The sequence below is a fragment of the Podarcis gaigeae genome, assembly GCF_964106915.1.
Source record: "Podarcis gaigeae genome assembly, chromosome: 4".
In the NCBI taxonomy this organism is placed as follows: Eukaryota; Metazoa; Chordata; class Lepidosauria; order Squamata; family Lacertidae; genus Podarcis; species Podarcis gaigeae.
In genome coordinates, this window is record NC_139677.1 from 29,304,638 (window position 1) to 29,325,786 (window position 21,149).

A 21,149-nucleotide genomic window follows, 5' to 3' on the forward strand; every position below is an offset into this window, starting at 1 on the left:
TAGCAAACATCTGTCTGTACTAAGTGCTACCACAGGTGATCACTTGTGGCTACCTGGCAGTAAAGCTGCCTCTGAGAACTACAGAGTGAGAATATGCAGAACAGGAAACATTAAACAAATGTGCTTTTTTAAAAGAAAACAAAAACAAAAGAAATTGACTGAATAATTCAAAAGGAGAGATCCCTTGAGAAAAGGGGCTCACATTTGTTTCAGGCAGGGTTTTTAAAATGTTGTCCCCTTTATTTATTTCTAAAATAGCATTGCACTTCACTCCATAATGACAGATGCATGCTTTAGGAGTCTTGCATATTTTACTCAGGGTTGGAATCGTGCAAGAAGAGTGACAGCATCCTTCTGTCAAAAGCAGACCAGACCTATACAACTTAATCCTGCACCTGGTCTAGTCAGAAGAAGAAGAAGACGAAGAAGAAGAAGAAGAAGAACTTTAGCTAAAAGCCAGAGAACTTCTGAGAAAGAACACAGGGCTTATTATTTGTCAGTAATCACTATCCAAATATGGGTTTCGTTTTTTTAAACTGTGCATATAGGTATATTCCTAGAGCAAGGATTCAGAGAAGAGGGACAGGTAGCAAATTGACAAATACAAACACCTTCACTGGCATTATGAGTTAAAACATTTCAAAACACTAGGATACATTTAAAAGGGACAGGAGTGAGGCTGTTGAGGATCAGACGGCACTTGATTGTTCTGCTTCACCCTGTCTATTCCCTAGAGGGGTGATTCATTAAGAACCCTTTCGGGTAAGAAGGAGATTAAAAAGGAAGCCACTGGGGCAATAACGTCCTTGTCCCTATCTGCTAGGAGGAACCTCATTTGACAGGTAGCATCTCTCTTTCTCTAGGCTCATGATAAAACCTTCTGAGTTCTGAAATGGCAGTTAGGGAAATTAAGCTACCAGAGCATAAACGCTTCAATTATGCACCTTACGTGTGAATTTGCAATTGCATATTGTGCAATGTTACCTGCCATGTGCCGAATCGTCTTCTTGCAGTATTCTTCAGCCATTGGGACAACCTTCATCATTTCTCTTCCCCACTGCACCAGTGGCTTTCCTTGTATTGCATACGAAACAAACAGAGCTGTGCACAGTGATCCTAAAAACCCTGAAAGCAGCAAAGAAAAATGGTGATGACGATGGCACCAAGTAGCACCAAAAAGGAGGAGAAATCAGCGTACAGATGCATAAGAAACTACGTTTTTTAAGCTCTAAGAAAGACAGCATGCACACATTTCAAGCTATATGCCTTTCTTCGGGAATATTTTTTTGTTCCCTATAAAACAGGTATTGAACTTCAAATAGCATTACTGTATGTGTATATAAGTGACTGGTGCAATGCCTACTCAGAAGTCCTGTTGAACCCAGAAGGGTTTATTCTTAGGTCAAGTGGAGTTAGGATTGTAGCCTTCATCACTACTTTCAACCCCTGACCAAAGAGAGGCGTTCCAGAGAGGGCGCCACCACCAAGAAGGCCCTCTGCCTGGTTCTTTTATGTAGTGTATGTGTGGAGGTTTGTGCCAGCCTCATTTGGGTAGGTTCTTTTTCTATTTGCTTATTTTAAATGGGGATTTTTAGTTGGAGGTTTCCCCTATAAAATGTTGGTCAGGTGCTGGGGGCACTGCTGCAGGCAATTACTTCTCCTTTTCAATTATGGCACTGATGTCCTCCAAAGAATGAGCGATTTGGCTCTTGTGTTAATTACAATTTGCCTGTTATTTTAGTGATGTATCATGTCAAGATACTGTGCCTTTATAACACAGAAACCATGTGAGCCTTTTTTCCACCATTTAATCTCCACTGGAGGAGATGCTTCACCTACTTTATTCCTGTGAGCTAGACTCCCGATAAAAGCGCATGAGTTAAAAAATAATAATGTGACAATTCTGATAGATTTACTGAATCCAATTAATCACTGTCATCCTTAGCATTCAATACCAGTCCTTCATGCAGTGTGCCAAACACTTAAAAGTCACATAGTCTGCAACTTTATTTTGTCATTTTAAAACCTAGAAAACAAGATTGTGTGAGCATTTATCATTTAAAGTAAGGAGACTAGATTTGGGCGAACTGGCATAATGGAATACTTCAGCAAATACGTATGACTTACAACTTGTGTCTCTACTTAGGAGGGAGCCATCTGATATGTGATGATTGTTGGCTGAGATTAACATTCCAGGGTGATGACTTCTTTTACATGTCTATGTCCAATTGATCTTAATGAGGATAACATTAGAATGGTGCATAGGTTTAAAACAACTGCTTTTATGGCCCTTAGAGCTACCGAAAATGAAAATCATGAAAACGAACTGCTGAAAATTAAAAGGAATTCATAATATGTTGCATGTTGAACTCTGTATGAACAGCCCTAAAACAGATTGATCAGAAGTTTAACCAATAACAGTTTCTTGCTCTGATTAACCAGTGGTTTTGCACAGTGTCACTGTTTTCATGTCAGACTGGACTACAGCCTAACCTGGTCTCAGAATGCAACTGTTTCTGGTTATTGCTTCTACTGACCTACAGTAATTTTGCAATTCTGATGGTGGGCATATTGCATTGTTTCGCCCCCCCCCCCGACTGGTGGCAGTTGAAGCTGCAGAACAGATGTGTGCCCCAAGCAATGGCTCTCAGATAGCAGACCACTGCTGTTCCCACTTACCAGGCTAGTGGATAGAGAAGAGGAAGAGTCATAAATGAGTGTGGCTGGCTGGCTGGCTGGCTGGGAGAAACAACATTTCCTCATCCCCCCAGATCTCAGAAGTAGGAGATATAGTCAAGCTGAGGCATGTCTTTACTGCCAGTGGTTCTCCAACCTGCTCCTTCTTCTTCCTATTGGTCCAGCCATTCCATTAGCACTTTTCTTGTCTTTCCTCCTCCCCCCCTTTTTCCTCCAGTGCTCCCACCCCTATTCCTATCTTCATGCATCAAGAATTGCAGTTGGGCTGTGTGTGCTTTTAGTGCAGAACTTGAATCTGACATATTGCAATTGTGATATGGCACACTGCAGAATCCTTGCAAGAAAGAGCCCCCAAGCACTTATGCAGGCTAAGCTCCAGCCACAACTGCCCTGAGCAAAAAGCACCTTAAGTTTGCTACAGGCCTATGTATGCTAATTTGAGAGTTATGCCCACTGAAACAATAGGAGCTTCAAGGTGAACATGTTAAATTTGTTGTGTATGTACACGCATTTCTTCTCTGTTTCATACTTGAACACTATATTAGGTTTCCTCTGTCCAAATGGTACTGCAATCCACCACCACCCCCAGCCCCTTGACTGGGCTTCCTTCCAGTTTAGGAGCCCAGATGAGGACAGGGAACTTATTAAAAACTACACAGGGCCATTTGCAAGGGGAAACTGAAGGGCAGAGAAGGGTTAAACACCTCTCCCCACCCACCAGCTTTCCCCTGCAAGTGTCTCTTCACCCCTGCATTATGAGCAGAACACAGGGTAAGTGTGGTTTATTGAATACAATTTAGTTTATTGAATTTATGTGTTGCTTCCCACCATCAAAGAAGTCTTGAAGCAACTTGCAAAAGAAAGAAAGACATGTCCATTTAAAACAATGCAACATACTAAATGTGTTCACCTACAATAATCACTTGCAAGCAAGCATACCACCCAAGAATGGTCCCAAAAGAAATAGCTGCTAAAAGCCAGACTGTTATTGTTGGGTAAATGCCAGAAAAATAAATACATCTTCTCCTGGTGCTGAAAAGATGACAATGTTAGCAGCAGACAAGCTTTCAAGAGGAGAGTGTCCCATAAGCATAGGACTACCACAGAAAACATCTGTTTTCCTATTGCCACCCTCTGAACATCTTTGCAGGGAACATGCAGAGATTCCCTTCTTCAAATCGAGGTAGATTCATATGGAGAAAGGTCGTCCTCGAGGTACTGGGATCCAAAGCCATGCAATACTTTGAAAAGTCAAAACCAGTACTTTGAATTTGACTTGGAAACAAATTGGCAATTAGTGCAGATAAGGTAAAAAGATAAAAGATAAAGGACCCCTGGCTGGCTAAGTCCAGTCAAGTGCGACTATGGGGTTGCGGCAATCATCTCGCTGAGGGAGCTGGTATTTGTCCACAGACAGCTTTCCTGGCCTGTGTGGCCAGCATGACTAAAAAGCTACTGGCACAATGGGACACCTTGAGTGCCAGAGTGGACGGAAACACCGTTTGCCTTCCTGCTGCAGTGGTACCTATTTATCTACTTGCACTGGCATGCTTTTGGAATTCTAGGTTGGCAGGAACTGGGACAGAGCAACGGGAGCTCACCATGACCGATGTTTTATGTTGAGATTGCCCTGTCTCTGTCAACAACCTGACGACTGCGTTCTGTGCTACTTGCATTTTTTTTCAATTGTCTTTGTGCTGGTCCCGGGGGGAGGTTACCGTGGGGCGAGGTCCAGGACCTGGGTCGAGGGTTGGTAGACTGTCCTCCATGGGCGAAGCGGGGTCCAAAGCGAGGAGCCGGGCAAGGACAAGAACTCTGGAAGAACAGGACTGGGTGCTGGCCGAAACAGCTCTTCAACGACGTTGCTCCCGCAACCTGGGACCAGGCTGACTGGCCTTTATCTTCTCTGAGGCCAGGGGCGGTCCCGGCCCCCAGGTGACCCGCCTCTCCTGGCCTTAAGGCGAGCACTCCTCCTGGGAGAAAGCAGTTCCCTCCGCCTCTCTGCCCTGAGCCTCTGCAGCTCAGGAGAGGCCAGAGGGTTACTGGACCCAGGGGGAGACTCACCTTCCCCTGACAGGGCTGGGAGAGGTGCACCTGTAGGCACTGTGTCCTCAACCACCTCCGGAGCCAGAGTGGATTCACCTGGTGCCTGCTCCTGAGGATCCGGCACAGGTGCAGGCACTTCAGAATCAAGGCCCTGCCCCAGTTCAGCCGGCCCTGGAGGCGGGGACTCCTGTGTAGGCTGGGATTCCTCTGGTTCAGCCTCTGAATTGGATTCCCAGGCCATCACAGTCTTCAAATGCTGTTAATTAGACCTCAAGCCGCACACACAGATCGACCAGGGCTTTGGCAGGAGTGCCAGTCTTGCAAGGGGCAGGGCAACCCAGAGTCAATACATCCTAACCAAAACAGGTCGAATTGCCTAGACGTTACCTGTAGGATGGTTATGAGTCATTCGTCCAACTTCAATGCTCACTTCAATGAGAGTTTCCAGCCTGTCAGGCTTCCAGTATTTCATCCCTAAGCACATGGCCTTTGTAGCTGCTCCAAATCCCGAACCTATCGTCAACAGCAACAAAAAGGCAAACGAGTCATGAACGGTAATTTGAATCACGTTTGATTGTAGCTGATGATGTTAGTGAATTTTGAAGTGGTGTGGTAGCCAGAAGGCTGCTGGGAAGTTGGTAGTTGGAGTCCGAGAACTCTGAGGGTGGGAGGCAGGCCTGTGAAGAGGGATGGGGGAAGACAAGTATACTTGCCCTAGACCTCAGGGGGCTAAGCTGACCAGGGGCCCCCCACCAAGGGCATGCCAGACTTAAACTGTCATGTCAAGAATGCCCCATACCTCCCAGCCACCCTGGACCTGAGAGAAGCTCTGTGCAGCCCTTGTGGGGGGCAACAGGTTGCTCATTGCTAAGCTGGGAGGAAGATAGTAATTATAATTCAGTATACATACGTATATAGGGTGTGGTAATCCAAAAGGAAACACCTTTTAAGTCCTGTTGATGTTAACATGAGAGCTAGGGGTGTGACCGGGCCCGTGCAGAGCTTGTCTGAGGCCCTAGTTGGGAGTCTTCTTAGAATAAAGTTATAAAAACTCCCAGTACGTTTCCAAGCACAATTCAAAGTGTTGGTGATGACCTTTAAAGCCCTAAACGGCCTCAGTCCAGTATACCTGAAGGAGCGTCTCCACCCCCATCATTCAGCCTGGACACTGAGGTCCAGCGCCAAGGGCCTTCTGGCGGTTCCCTCATTGCGAGAAGTGAGGTTGTAACGAACCAGACAGAGGGCCTTCTCGGTGGTGGCGCCCACCCTGTGGAACACCCTCCCTTCAGATATGAAGGAAATAAGCAGCAATCCTATCTTTAAAAGACATCTGAAGGCAGCCCTGTTCAGGGAAGTTTTTAATATTTAATGCTGTACTGTTTTTAACATTTGATTGGGAGCCACCCAGAGTGGCTGGGGAAATTCAGCCAGATGGGCAGGGTATAAATAATAAATTATTATTATTATTATTATTATTATTATTATTATTATTATTAACTCAAACAAAATAGCAGCTGGTCCCTTGGCAGGCCAAACCACCCTGCCCCCCCCCCCCCGGCCAGCCAAGCCCTCCAAGGCCCAGGGCAAATGTACCTAGCTGCCCCCACCCTGCTCTGCATAGGCCAGGGTGTGACTATACATTTCTGTACCCCACTTATTTGGGAGTAAGTCCCACCAAACTCGGTGGGACTTGCTTCTCAGTAGACATGTTCAGTGTTCTCTCTTGCTGAATTTCCTAATGAAATCAATTCAAGAAAACATTCACTTTCGCTGGATTGTTATATATGTAATATATTTTGAGTGAATTTATGTTTATATCCCATTTTTCCCCACTGAGGTAACTTACAATATTTTGAAAGAATCATAAAAGCTGGAGGTTGCTGATTTGGGATCTCGGAGGGAAGGAAAGCAACAACTTTTACACCAAGCCTAGAAACAGCTCCTAGCAGAGAGTTCCCTCTCCCCAAGCACCAACGTCTATTGCTTAGGTCGCAGCAGGGAAGGCAATCACACCCCTACATTATCCAGCTGTATTGATACCCAGACTATTTAATAATAATAATAATAATAATAATAATAATAATAATAATAATAATTACATTAATTGAAGTGAGTTTTATCTTGATATTGTTAGATAAACTTTTGCAAGCCACCTTGGAGGTGTTTAAAGGGCAGGAATGTGGAAATATAAGTTAAAACAATAATAAAGAAATTAAAGCCAGGATGAATCTATACACATATATTTAAAAAGTGCTGTGAAAGTGCTTTAAAAATGTTTAAAAATATATGTGAAATTTGCCATTAGCTCACTAGAGCCATATAGTGTCACATTTGTATAATGCACATAAAACATTACATTTGCAGACATATAGCTGAGTCCCCAATCAAAAAACATCAATTAATAAACAGCAGATTAAACAACAACAATAAAAAGCATCCACAATAAGCAACACCATACAAAAATCCCCCAAAATCAAAATACCTGTGTAGGCCGCCTCTTAACACAATATAGCTTACATCATATAAACTCGCAAGATAAGCAAAACATTTTAAAAAATTGTAACAGCAGCATTGAAAACAGTGGTAAGAATAAATAACAATAAAATAATTAGCTATCTAGAGGAAAGCACTGTCAGTGCCAAGCAGCCCTCTTTGAGGAAGATTTTCCAAAGACCCAGGACCATGACAGAAGAGGCCCTGACTGTCTCCCATCACCACTCACAGTATCTCAAAAGGGCAGGCGTCTGAAGCAAGGCCTCTGATGACAACTCAAGTGTCATCAACCTAAGTTCATACAGGGGTAAATAGCCACTCATTGTTATACATAAAGAAAACAAGTAGCAGAGTTCATTTCCATACCAGAGACACAGAGACAAGGTTTCCAGGCCGGAGAATAAAGTTGCAAGATAACCTGAAACCCTGACCCTTTTCAAAATTCAGCACTAGGCCTATGAGGCCTTTTTCTCCATAGAAACCGTGGCTGCCAGCCGTTTTTAGGAGTTCGGGCTGCCAACTGTGCTGTGTCCAGCGTGTCAGGCACAGGAACGTGCTTCAACCCTAGTAGTGGAACTTAGTCCTGGTATTTGCTTATTAGTTTAATGCTTCACACCCGACTGAATGGCTTGGTGCATGTTAAGCTATGAAAAAGATTAAGCTGTTAGAGCCTCATAGTCTGTTGTCACCTCAAAAGGGAGAGGCAGGGACTAGGTGAAAAGGTTGTTGTTGTTGTTATAATATCCCCTAGCCAATGTAACCTTTAATTACCGGTACATTTTAACGATAGTTTTTTCTATATTTTTAGCTTGTTTTGTTTTATTTAAGCCTGGGGCTACACAAAAGGCATCTGGCTGTTGAACTGGTTGCCCCCACCCATTTATATATGTGGTAGCATGACATGAAGCTGGAAAGAGAGGGAGGGGCAGAGGATGACCTTTTAAGGGACAAAGCCTCTAAATCTAAGTCTTCCATAGTCCATGCTTTATAGAAATAGAAATTACCAACCAAATGTCTGCTACCATTCTAGTGGCTATGAATATAGCCATTTCTCACTTCACATGTCTTCATATACATCATTTAAGAAAGCAATTCCAGAAGACAGCCACCTTTGCGGCACCATTCCTAAAGTCTGGCTTAATTGGGTTTATAGTTGTACTCACCTTATATAGATCCTACGTGGAATGTCAAATAGCTATTGTGATTTTGCTTTGAGAGATACACATACCTCCTCAAAACACTTTCTGAGGTTTCTATTCGATATATGCATGAATGAGAGCAGTGTGCTTGTAACTGCTTCACTACCAAACTGCTATTCGTTCATGGAACGGGGCCAGAGGGGGGAAAGTGAGCTAAAACTGCCAGGTATTTTTCTTTTCTCTTCCAGCAATTGCCATGAGAAGGACATAGTGGGGAGAGAGGCAGCAGCACTGTCAAACGAGGTTGATTGCAGAGAGACAAAAATAATCATCGTATTGCATTACAATGTTTATGCCATGAAGTTGCATCAATATATGATGCTGGTGTTGAGTGGTTCTATATTCCAGTGATATAGTGTCACATCAACACAGTGCTGGGTCTGGAATCTGCACTTTCCTTGTGAGGCCATGTGCGGCCAGTGAAGAAGATGTACAATGCTTCTTCTAAATGGTTAGTACTAAAGATTGGAAAGTGATCTCTCTGCAGAATGTATACAGTGGTACCTCAGGTTAAGTATTTAATTCGTCCCGGAGGTCCGTACTTAACCTGAAACTGTTCTTAACCTGAAGCACCACTTTAGCTAATGGGGCCTCCTGCTGCCGCCGTGCTGCCAGAGCATGATTTCTGTTCTTATCGTGAAACAAAGTTCTTAACCTGAAGCACTATTTCTGGGTTAGTGGAGTCTGTAACCTGAATGTTGCATTTGAAGCCTGAATAATGCAATAACTACCACAGTGAAGTTGCGTCTCAGCACATACTCTGAGAGGCATCACATATGCCTCGTTTTGCTCCCTGGGCAATTCGGTTTAAATAGATTACTTTACATCATGGGTAGGCAAACTAAGGCCCGGGGGCTGGATGTGGCCCAATCGCCTTCTCAATCTGGCCCACGGATGGTCCAGGAATCCAGCATGTTTTTACATGAGTAGAATGTGTCCTTTTATTTAAAATGCATCTCTGGGTTATTTGTGGGGCATAGGAATCCGTTCATTCCTCCCCAATATAGTCTGGCCCCTCACAAGGTCTGAGGGACAGTGGACCAGCCCCCTGCTGAAAAAGTTTGCTGACCCCTGCTTTACATGGACAAAATGTCCAGGTTACTGCAGGCCCCTAAAAGGATCCACGACAGATTGTATTCCTGAAAAGAAACACAAATTCCAGAACAAAAAAATCTGGACCAGAAGGCATCGTGCCAAGCACAAAGACTCTTTAAATAGACATTTAAACTGGACAGAGATAACTTACAAAAGGACGCAGTGCCCTACAAAAGGAATTCCTGGCAGCTTGCCTTTTGCATCCCAGGCAAATATGGAATTGCTGAAAAACTATACAATAAGTACAGTCTTTCCCCACATGGTCATAGTGCCCATACAAGGAAGATACCTGCCCTTACGTATCAACATGTGTAACTATAGGCAACTTATAAAGCATATAAAGAATCAAAATAACTATATACTTCATTACTGAGTGAGGCATTATAGTCAGAAGTAGATTAAATGAGAATGTAGGGGGAAGATCGTAGAATATCTGTTTTGCAATGCAGAAGGTTCCATGTTCAGTCCCCAGCATCTGCAGGAAGGGATGGGAGACAATCCTGTCTTAAATCCAGGAGAGTCACTGTTCATCAACTGTAGAGACCACTGAGCCAGATGGACCTATAATGTAACTTAAGTATAAGGCAGCTTTCTATGTAAGAAGCTGTGGTTGCCTCCAGAACCAACAGTACTTCTTTGGGGCTATGTAAAAAAAACACCAACGTAATGAACACTGATTTAAATCAGTTAGTGTTGAGATAGCAGCACAATGGGGGAAACTCTTCAGATTGCAAAAATAATGCAATCACATTCATGTTTACTCAGAAGTAAGCCCTCCTTTGTGCAATGGGGCTTCCTATCAGGTTAGTGTCCATGAACTCGCAGCCTAACAGTGCAATCCTACACTTAGAAGTAAACCCACTGAATTCAGTGGCACTCCTAGCCTGCTGCCCTCGAGTGTAGTACAGTGGTACCTCGGGTTACATATGTTTCAGGTTACATACGCTTCAGGTTACAGACTCCGCTAACCCAGAAATTTTACCTTGGGTTAAAAACTTTGCTTCAGGATGAGAACAGAAATCGTGCTCCGGCGGTGTGGCAGCAGAGGGAGGCCCCATTAGCTAAAGTGGTGCTTCAGGTTAAGAACAGTTTCAGGTTAAGAACAGACCTCCAGAACGAATTAACTACTTAACCCGAGGTACCACTGTACTGGAGTAGGATTTTTAAGTAGCGGTTGGATGGCCATCTGTCATAGATTCTTTATCTGGGATTCCAGCATTGCAGGGGGTTGGACTAGATGACCCTTGGGGTCCCTTCCAACTCTACAATTCTATGATTTTACCAGTCAGATTGGCTTCTGTGTATGCATTTGGTTGGGGGGGGGGTGCCACCTTGTCCTTTGCCTCAGGCAGCAAAATGTCTTGAGCTGGCCCTGACTTTATTATTCCTTACCAATCCACTGTAGGTTACTTTAAAGTACAATGATGTAGGATAAGTTTCAACTCAGAAAAACCACCACCTTACCTTTCTCATTAAATGGCGTGTGCCAAGCCAGGAGATAGTTGTCTGGCTTCAGTTGGGAGCAGCCTTCGATAGTAGCAGGATCTGACCGTCTCCCAGGAAGTTTGTCAATAGCATCCACATAACGTTTTACAAGTTCCCGATATAGGTCTTCTAAACACCAGTAATCTGTTCAGGGGAAGAAAAGTGTTATATAGTCAGATGAAGCAGCAGGGAATGTTCTAAAGGAGAAAAGGAAATCACTCCTGCTGCTGCTTTTTTTAATTTGCCAAGGTTGCTAAAGATGGATCAGTGACACCTTAAGACCCTTGAACTACTCTGTCGTCAGTGCTATTTTTCTAGAAAAACGAGGTGCTGGAACTAACCACGAATGCCTCCCTTGTTCTCTTATAATGGCAATGGCACCTGAGAAGTGCCGGAACTGAGTTGTGGTGAGTTCCAGCTGGGGGGGGGGAACCTGCCCATCACAAACACAATTAGGAGATTAAATAATGTATAGTGCAATTCTATGCATGTTTACTTAGAGGTGTCAGGTGAGAGAAAAGCTGGAGCTGGGGCATATATATTTACATCCTACCTTTCTAGGCAAAATGCCCACTCTGTGTGGCTTACACAACAACATAAAGCAGGGGTAGCTAACATAATACCATCAAACACAATACCATAAAATTTAACAAAAGCAGAAGAGCAAAAATTATAATCAGAGGGAAATTAACCTTTAAAACAGTTGAAATAATATACAGTGGTACCTTGGTTCTCAAATGCCTTGGTACCCAAACAACTTGGAACCCAAACACTGCAAACCCGGAACTAAGTGTTCCGGTTTGCGAACTTTTTTTCAGAAGCCGAACATGCTCTGTTTTGAGTGTTATGCTTCCGTTTTGAGTGCCACACTTCCGTTTTGAGTGTTATGCTGAGGTCTTTCTGGTTTTGCTATTTATTTTGCGGTTTTGTTTTTGCAGCTCTTTTTTGTTTTGTTTTTGTGACTGTGTGGAACCCAGTTCAGCTACTGACTGATTGATTGTGTGACTGCAGTGCATTGTTTATTGCTTTCATTTTATGGATCAATGGTCTTGTTAGATAGTAAAATTCATGTTAAATTGCTGTTTTAGGGGTTGTTTTTAAAAGTCTGGAACGGATTAATCCATATTGCATTAATTTCTATGGGAAGGCACGCCTTGGTTTTGAAACGCTTTGGTTTTGGAACGGACTTCCAGAACGGATTACCACTGTAGCTTTTATTGCAAGGCAATGAGGGGACAACTGTAACTCTTTGGGGTTCTTACTCCATAAACTGGATACCATGGTGGGGAAAAAACTCTGTATATGAACAGGGGCACTTTTGGGATCTCTGTATCCAAAAAAATTTGTAGAAAATGGAGTGGCTGAAACAGGGATGCAGTTTTATATATTCATCCTGGTGTATTTCCAGGGAGACTAGATAACGACGACATTGGTTATTTAATGCGCTTTCATTCTGATGTGTTTGTAGGGATGTTAAATGACCTTTCACCAAACAAGTGCTGTCCTGTGTGTTCCAATGCAATATCACTTTCCTTATTAAAGAAGTGGGTTTGTTGCACAAGACCTCTCCATCAGCTATAAAGGTACAACCTGAATTAGTCCATATGTGCTTAAAACCCACTCCAAAATAGCACCAGTCTGGAATCGCCCTGCAAAGCCATTTTTAAACGTTCCAACAAACAGAACTGAGAGATACATATGAATAAATAAATAAAAATTAATGTAGCTAGCACTGGGCATCACCCATCCCTCTCCCAACCCTACCCAAAAGTAGTAATGTTGAGAAAGAACTCGACCTTGTGCCCCCCCATGCAAATTCCATAGCAAATGTAGCCCATTGTCCCATATTGCAGGTTGAAAGGAACTCTGGCTGGGAGAGATTGATTTATGTCAGCACGGCAGAGTATTGTACACTGAATACTTCAGGTCAGGCTCTAAGTCACTTATAACAAACTTGCAATGTTGGACCACTATCACATTTTCGAATCAAGCTGAGAGAGTAGTTTACAGTCAGAATGCATTGTTTTTCCATTGGTTTTATTCCCACATTGCAGGTTGGGGTGAGATACAGCAACCCTGCAGTGGTTCATTGTTATAACAAGGAAAGGTAAGTCGGGATAAGCCCTAAGTATTTTGCCCTGGCATTAACATTCCTCACCGTGCGGTGAAGTGTTAGGTAAGTTAGGACGCTCCTCTATTTATAGTCCTGATTTTAGGTTCCATTACGTCTTCCATAAAGAAAACTTCCCTTCATTTCCCGACTTTATTCACGTGAGCCATATTATTGCTTGGTACTATCCTATGTGAATATTAAGAGGCAGCGAAGAACGGTGAGGATGGAAAGATCAGCAGATTAAAGGTGTGTTAAGCCATTCCTAATTCATCTCTAGTCAAGATGTGAACATCTTTGCACAGGGTAAAAACATCCTCGACCTGGTCGACACTCCTGAATGTGTACACAAACAGAAACAAATCCAATGGAGCCAGGCTGATGGGAATAGCTTGGGAGCAAAGCACTGTGAAACATTCTGGCTGGGAAGGGGGGAGAAACAACTTTACTGCACTCTAAAATTTCCCAGACATAGCCGAGATTCGCCCATCAAAAATGGTGTCAGGGCGGAATTTTCAGCAGTCACTTGAAATGTCTTTTTCTTTTAGATTCTGGAAGGGAAAAAAGGCTTTTGTGTCCAGATTTTCACTTTTAGTATAGGGCACATTTTGGATAACATCATGTGACCACAGGATAAAAGCCCAGCACTGGAAATGCACTGAATGCATAGTAAAGGTAAAGGGACCCCTGACCATTAGGTCCAGTTGTAGCCGACTCTGGGCTTGCGGCGCTCATCTCGCTTTATTGGCTTTATACAGCTTCCGGGTCATGTGGCCAGCAGCAGCAGCACAGAGCAGCGCACGGAACCAGAGCAGCGCACAGAAACACCGTTTACCTTCCCGCTGGAGTGGTACCTATTTATCTACTTGCACTTTGACGTGCTTTCAAACTGCTAGGTTGGCAGGAGCACGGATCGAGAAACGGAAGCTCATCCCTTCGCGGGAATTCGAACCTTTTGATCAGTTGACCTTTTGATCAGCAAGCCCTAGGCTCTGTGGTTTAGACCACAGCGCCACCCGTGTCCCGAGTGCATAGTAAACAGTAGTATAAACACAGCCAAAATAAGAAGGGGTACACAGACTTAACAGTTTCCAGTTCTGTTTTTCTGTTAACTCGATATATGTGCCTGAATACAGAAATGCTGGAGGTAGCTTCCAGGAGGTTCCCAGAGCATGGCTATCAGCTTCAACCATATGTGTGCACCTACTGCCAATATAAGGAGGCAGCCACAAGTTTTTGAGCATGCGTGAGCAGCTGCTTCCATAGTATGCAAATTGCAGCTAAAAGGTTCACAACCATGTTCACTGGTGCTTTATCTACTAGCTGGGCCTTGAACTTTCTTATCATCAGAACTGATGCAGTGCTAACGCTGAAAAGAGCCAAACCCTTGGAGATTCAGACAGAATTGTATTGGCCATGATGGGGGAATATGCAGACCTGTTTGGCCTCCTGCAACTTGTTATATTTGTAATTTCAAGGCAGCCCATCTCACTACAGCCCTTCTGCCCATTGTACTTGTTGATTTAGGTCACACTGGATCCTGCAGTATGAATACAGATACACCTGATGCACACCACCTGGTCAATGGCTCCAGTAGCATCATAGGTCCTGGGGCACTCTGCCATGAATGCCAGTGGTCCATATGCCTTGACGTAGGAGAAACAGATGATCACATGTCTACATATTGTTGCACGCCACCACGATCTCTCAGTGACGTGAGATTCCAGGGGCTCCAGGCACTAACCCAGGGTTGTTTCCTTTTGGAACGAGGCACAGTGCAGACTATGGTTCCTTTATACGGTTTATTTATACGTACATACAACCTGAGCCTACAATGGATGGGTTTGCAGCATTAGCAACCCTAGAGGGTTTTGTTTCTCCCATAGCTGCAGCCTTGAATTCAAACAGAAATCAAACATTGATCTGACTCTCTCCCCAGCTTGCTGTTTTCCTTCTAGGTCACATCTCAACTCTGCTTTTCCTTCTAACCATCCCTTTCCCATCTCACATACACCTCTTTCCTTTGTTCCCTTTAATGGCCCATCACCCAGGCAATCACCTCACCAGGAAGCTAGCTTGGCTTATATTATAACATTTGTGGGATCCAGGGGTTAGGAAGGTCTCTGCATACATCTTACTTTTTTATCTTACCTCCACCACAAAGCCATAATACTATCCTGGCCAAGAGACGGCACAATTGTTTTGATCAATGGCAGCTATATATTCAACTTTATGGTCTAGACACTATTGATTTTTCACATTTGGAAAATGGTAAGGATATGGAGGGAAATAATATTGTATAGCTGCTTTAAGGAGGGAGGCAACTTAAAAGTGATGTTACCTGCTCTAGAAAACATTAGGACTGCAAAGCTGCAGAAACAGCCACTCTACAGTCCAGCCTGAGATTTTTATGTTCTGGTTTCAACAACCCTAAAAGATAAGTTATGATAAATAAATTTAGAGATCACCAAAGGACAAAGGAAGATAGGGTTCAGATAGATGCCTTACACTTAAGATAAAACCAGATGCCATTATTAGATTTCAAATTATCTTTCATTCAGTGCTCAGTCCAGTAGACACAAAAGGTGATACAGGCAACCTCCATTTACGGAGGGGAGGGTTACATGAATTTGTGTATATTTGAAACACCATTGGAAAAGCCTGCAAAAACCCTGTTCTGTCCCCACCCCATCCCTTTTTGTGATGTTTTTGGGTCACTTCCAGACAGCCATGCAGATATCGAACACGCGTAAAAGGGGGCTTGTACTATCTCAACCCATGATGAGGAAGTTAAGGTGCATTTTGCTTTTCAAAATGGGAAAGCATGTATTTTCTTAAATGGCTAGAAACTGATTTTATCAAGTTCCTATGTCTAAAACAGGAAGATCACGCAGCACACATGTATTATAACAACTGGTGCTTACAATTGCAATTGATGGAATTCAGACAGAAGTTCAAAAACAAGATTTAGAAACAGCAGCTACCCTGCTGTATAAGCTATAGGCAGAGGGATATGTATGTAGCTTGCTTTTGTACAGCTAAAAATGGTTGCAAAGCAGCTTGATAAGCCTTGCAGATAACATTTATGCTCATACAGAGGTCAAGAAGCAGGAAACATGTGACATGCATTTAATCATTGACTATATTGAGAAGTATGTTAGTCATCCTTTTCCATGATAGGTTGACATCTTGCCATTATCTTTAGGGTATTAGCTCCTGCTCACATCATTGGCTAACCAGTAGCTAGACACGAAATATCCCAGATTCTCTTCAGCAGGCCTCTGGTGGCTAAATTTAGAGCATCTCAGCAGCAGTCAGATAAGAGTGGAATGTCAGAGAAATTTCATTGACTTTCCTGATTCTAGAAAACACGCTGAGAAGTGCAACACATTTGCAGAGCATTTGTCTTCAGTGAAGATACAGATGTTTTGTTCAGCAGTTATTTTGGAAGTATCATAGAAACAACAAATAAATTGGGTTGTAAGATACCGTTGCATTCAATAACTTGACAATATTGGATGCTTTTTATGCAAAGGGAGTTGATACTTACTATGAAGAGCAGCTGTCTATATACCAGTCAGGAATAGGCAACTCTGATAAAGGAAAATGGCTTAAGGTTTTCTTTCCCCCATCCATGTTTCATTCAAGGCAAGTTTATGTCAGTGCATCCAGTGAAAGAAAAATGTGTTCTCTTAGTTTATACCTTTCAACAATAAATTCTATACAACCAACAAAGAAAAAATGTAACCTTCTTACTGTGAATGGAAATAATATTCATTCTCATTCATTACATATATTTATATATATAGTGAGAACATTGAGACTCAATTATTCTCAGTAATAAGGTAGACCAGTATTCTCTTCTCCATATTGAAATAAAAAGATGAGAAATAGTTGACCACCTAGCAAGCTCATACTTGAGGTGGTATTTGAAGGGAAGACTCCTTGTATCATTTACATTCTCAGCAACCATGCTAGTTATATGGCAAAACCAAGATATCATATGCATTGATAACTGAAGGTAGCATGAATTTCTGCACAAACTGGCTGCTTAACAGAACACAATAATTACAGCTGTTCTCCAGTTTTAGCCTTCCCCTCCCAGCTTGCATACAACCTGAAGTTTTTCCTACCTGTGACGAGAGCCTCGGCTGTAGCCATGTGCATAAGAGTATTATCACTGATTGGCCATTTGTCAGATGACAGGACCAGGTTCTCGAGTCCTCCAATTTCTTTCAGTTCCCCTTGAATCTTTGCACCTAATGCATTATTTTCCCGCGTGAAATTTCGATAGCCCAGAGCGTCTCCTACCCCTGCCAGCAACAGAGCAGCTTTAAATTTATCCATCATAAGGGGACTTCAATGCTTCTCCGGTTCTCAAAAACTGTCACTTGTTGTTTCTTTGTTCCTTTGCCTTCCAAGCTCAGGTCAAGCAACACTTTATATCGGAGCCATTGTGTCATTGCACAGAGCTGTCTGTATAAGGCAAGGCTTTCCTTTTCTGGCTTTGCAGATGCCACCACTTGTCTGACATCCAATGAAGGGATAGAAATTGTTAGTCCAAGAATTTTCTGACTTATTTTTAAGCTGCAAGCTCCCAAAGTGTGCAATGCACTAGTCCATGCAAGTAGCAAAAATCAAAAACCCTCCTAACAATCCTGGACAAAGCAAGCCAAGAAATATTTTGGCTATCCAGTTCAAGTAACTCTACACCTAGAAAAACACATGCTGTAATCAGGAGGTTTATTTTTACAGCTGTGCAAATGAGCATATTTTTCTTTGACTTTTGTAGTACTGTATTCAGTTACTTTTGGGGGGGTAACTGAGAAAAACACAAAACAAGGACAGTGATTATAGACACCAGAGGAAGAAGACCATAAAGGTGAGAAGGAAGGTAGCAATAAAAAGAAGAAAATGGAAAGCCAATTCATCAATGAACTGAGCTGGCTTTAAGTTTGTTTGCTGCCCTGCAGCACACTCATAAATGTTTTATTGCAGTGAAACAACACTGGGCCATACAGAAGTAGTTGAACAGTGTTTCCTTCCTAGTGTTCCTGCATGAGAATCACATTATGTACACACATAGTTAGGTTATTCTGGGGCAACTAGGCATTCCCCAAAGGATGCTTAGCTTTGGTTTCTATTTCCAGCATAATTCAAGGTTCTCTCTCATTAAAAAAAAATCTCTGGCAGGATTCACACTTGAGCATGTAGGTAGGAAAATACTTTTACATTTTATCCACTGTGAGAAAATACAGAAGTGTAAACTTTGAACAATGTGATTTAAATAAAAGGTGACACAAAATTTCACAGGCCTGTGAAGGAAAGGCAACTCACAAGCTAACAAAAAGGTGCTACTCATTGCTAAAAGGAAAGGCCATCTTTTAATATTCTCTTCATTCCTCTGAGAATATAAAATTATTTCCTAATATAGTAGTACAAAAAACAGCTTTACAAGCCAAACAAGATGACGATCCATCAGTATTTTGGAAGATCCATATTTAAAAATATGAATTAGTTATGGCAACTGACCACTTCCTGTTTTAATTCCCTGAAGTGCATAGGGTTAGAAGAAAAAACCTGGCAGTTTTAACAAAGCATGGGTTACATTTGTGTAAGATTGTCCCAAAACATATTTTCAGAGATTACAGTAATCTTCATTCATACATTTTCTGCAGAGAATTTAGCACTCAAACCAAATTTTGGTGCTACTAATTAAATGAACTTATTTAATCAGGTAGCAATATCTCTTTTGCCATCAAGATTGCTGTTACTCAGTTGCACAACTGCCATGCACATACTAGAGAGTCCAACTGACACTACTGATAAATCAGCTGGATTTGCTTTGAACACCTGAGTTCGGAGTCATTGTTTGTTCTTGAGCAAGTCTTTTTCATTCCAGCTTATGTTCCTGTTACATGTACTGGAAATTATAACCTGATTCAAAAGTTTGCTGCGATTTGAAAATAATATTGTTATATTGTGTTTTGTGCTTATTGCCGTTAATGTATAAATCCACCCCCCATTTTATGACTTGTTAGTTATCATTTTTGGTGCACAATAACAAGTATTGTGTTGGCTCTGATGAATGGAGACAGTGCTCTCAATCATCATTCCCTTCATTGCAGTTTTAAGGTTAACCGAACACTAGATGTTGCAGAAAATTATGCAGCGTATATTTAGGAATTTGGCCACCATTAATTCAAATCTTGTCCCTTGATCAATTCTGGGATCCCCATGAAGTTCCAGAATTCTCAATGTACCAGGGATATGTTAAATTTTGCAAATATTGCCCACCATACTAAGCTGTATTAAGGACATATATCCTCAAAATATAAGAAAAGGAGAACGTAAGGGTTGTGATAACCATCTGCATGCTCAAATACATTAAGCTTCAAGTTAAATTCTAATACAAACTATCAAAATGCTGCTAAGATTTTCATGTTTAACCTGCAATACATGTCTGTATCCAATATCACATTTTAACTGTTTAACACTTAGATCAAGAAGCAGTAGACGAATATACTGTAACTGGTTATTAGAAAAAAAGCAAGAGTTTAACATTTAAAGACAAAGCATTTCTATCCCACTGATCTTGCAAGGACAGCTTCAAACCTAGTGCAACCTGTTAGGGTCTTTTTTTGCTGTAGATCACAGATAGCTAATCTGTGGCACTCCATATGGACTCTTAACTGCTATCAACCTCAGGCAGCATGGCCAAGACTCAAGGATGATGAGAATTCTAGTCCAGGAACATCTAGAGAGCCACAGATTAGGAAGGCTTCCTGTAGACCCCATCTGAAGACATTTAATGTCCAGATACATTTCTGGGCAAATGCATTAAGGTAGTTGAATGACCTTTTGAGAATACTGTACCTGACCTTTTCACAGTTCCTAGCCTAACCACCTGGCTAGAAAAGTAAGAGATATCTAAAAGCTGTCATACTGGCATCTAGTGGTGAAATGAAAGATAGGCAACATTCAATTCACTACTGTTGTTGTTTGTAGTTTCCATTTTTCTTACTGAAGTTTCACCTTAGCAGAACACAGCTGATGATGTTAAACTAGTCTAAAAGTGAAATTGGCCACCTTGTACTACATAGCTTGACATTACCCTCTATTGACTCTTTTGTAACTCAAAAGGACGGCTTGTGAAATCCACCACTTTACATGCTTTCAACCTTATTAGATGCAACATGGGACCCAATTTAATTTATTTACTTTATTTATTGCAAATGTTCACCTTCCTCTATTTCTTTCTAGGATAACAAGTTACAAGGAAGAGATGGGCTCCTGGAACTTCGACTGCCATACAGAGAGGAAATTTAAGAAAGGAAGTCATGCAGGCTGAGAAAGATATGTCTGCTGAAATCACTCCTTCTACATAGGAGGCACAACAGTCCTGTCTTCCTTTGCATCTATATTGTTTAAAAAAGATAAAATGATGCTGGTACCATTTGTGGAACCCACTTTAGGTCAAGGCGCAATGCATTTCTCGGTCCTTAATCTATGAGTTGACAATCAATACACCTTGAGTTCTTGGCCACGATTTGGAAATCACTCAGTATCAGACTGCTGCATATATAACGACATAATCAAATGAACTTAAGCACTTTTTAAGTGACTTTGATTTCAGTGGGAGAATTAAGCATGTGTATGCCTTACTTCCACTAATATCAGAGGAACTTAAAATGGTCTTGAGCCAGATCGTATACATAATATACTTAGAAAATTCAATAGGCAATCATGAAATATCAAATGATTCTTGAATGTTTCCTCTACATTCAAAATATTAACAATAGCCACAATACAGATACTTGGTTGCCTCATTATTGATCAAGTACAAACAAATTCCCATAAGGTCAGTGTGGAATGAGGAAATCAAGCTTTTAAAAAAATGTTTCAGCTTGGCCTTTCCATAAATTTAGAATCGTGGCACCATGCTGAAGAGATGTGTCAATAAACATTTCACTGCATTCTTTCATCAGCTTTAACTTCATATAAAAATACCACAGACCACATAC

The 21,149-nt window shown here is 41.9% G+C and overlaps 1 protein-coding gene and 1 long non-coding RNA gene across 10 annotated transcripts in view; one reads left to right on the forward strand and one right to left on the reverse strand.

Annotated features, from left to right (window-relative positions):
* Positions 1-17,794, reverse strand: part of ADPRHL1 (ADP-ribosylhydrolase like 1) — a 37,370-nt gene extending 19,576 nt beyond the window's left edge. For 2 of the 9 annotated variants that reach the window (XR_014563489.1, XM_083735418.1), the window contains exons 1-4: positions 17,259-17,784; positions 10,995-11,159; positions 5,131-5,256; positions 985-1,125 (exon numbers count right to left, since the gene is read on the reverse strand). Coding sequence is in view for 8 of the 9 variants with exons in the window: in XM_083735418.1 (XP_083591544.1) it covers positions 985-1,125; positions 5,131-5,256; positions 10,995-11,159; positions 17,259-17,475 (649 nt within the window). In the remaining variant the exon portion in view is untranslated. Of the gene's footprint in view, positions 1-984; positions 1,126-5,130; positions 5,257-5,653; positions 5,795-6,589; positions 6,663-7,602; positions 8,004-10,994; positions 11,160-17,258 lie in introns of those variants that run through there. The other 7 variants (XM_083735423.1, XM_083735424.1, XM_083735417.1 and 4 more) reach the window with 6 other exon arrangements.
* LOC310843143 lies at positions 7,456-20,666 on the forward strand. Its single transcript, XR_014563528.1, has 4 exons — positions 7,456-7,543; positions 12,869-12,941; positions 13,070-13,122; positions 20,389-20,666. It is a non-coding gene; the product is annotated as an uncharacterized lncRNA (long non-coding RNA).
* Positions 20,667-21,149: the final 483 nt, after the last annotated feature.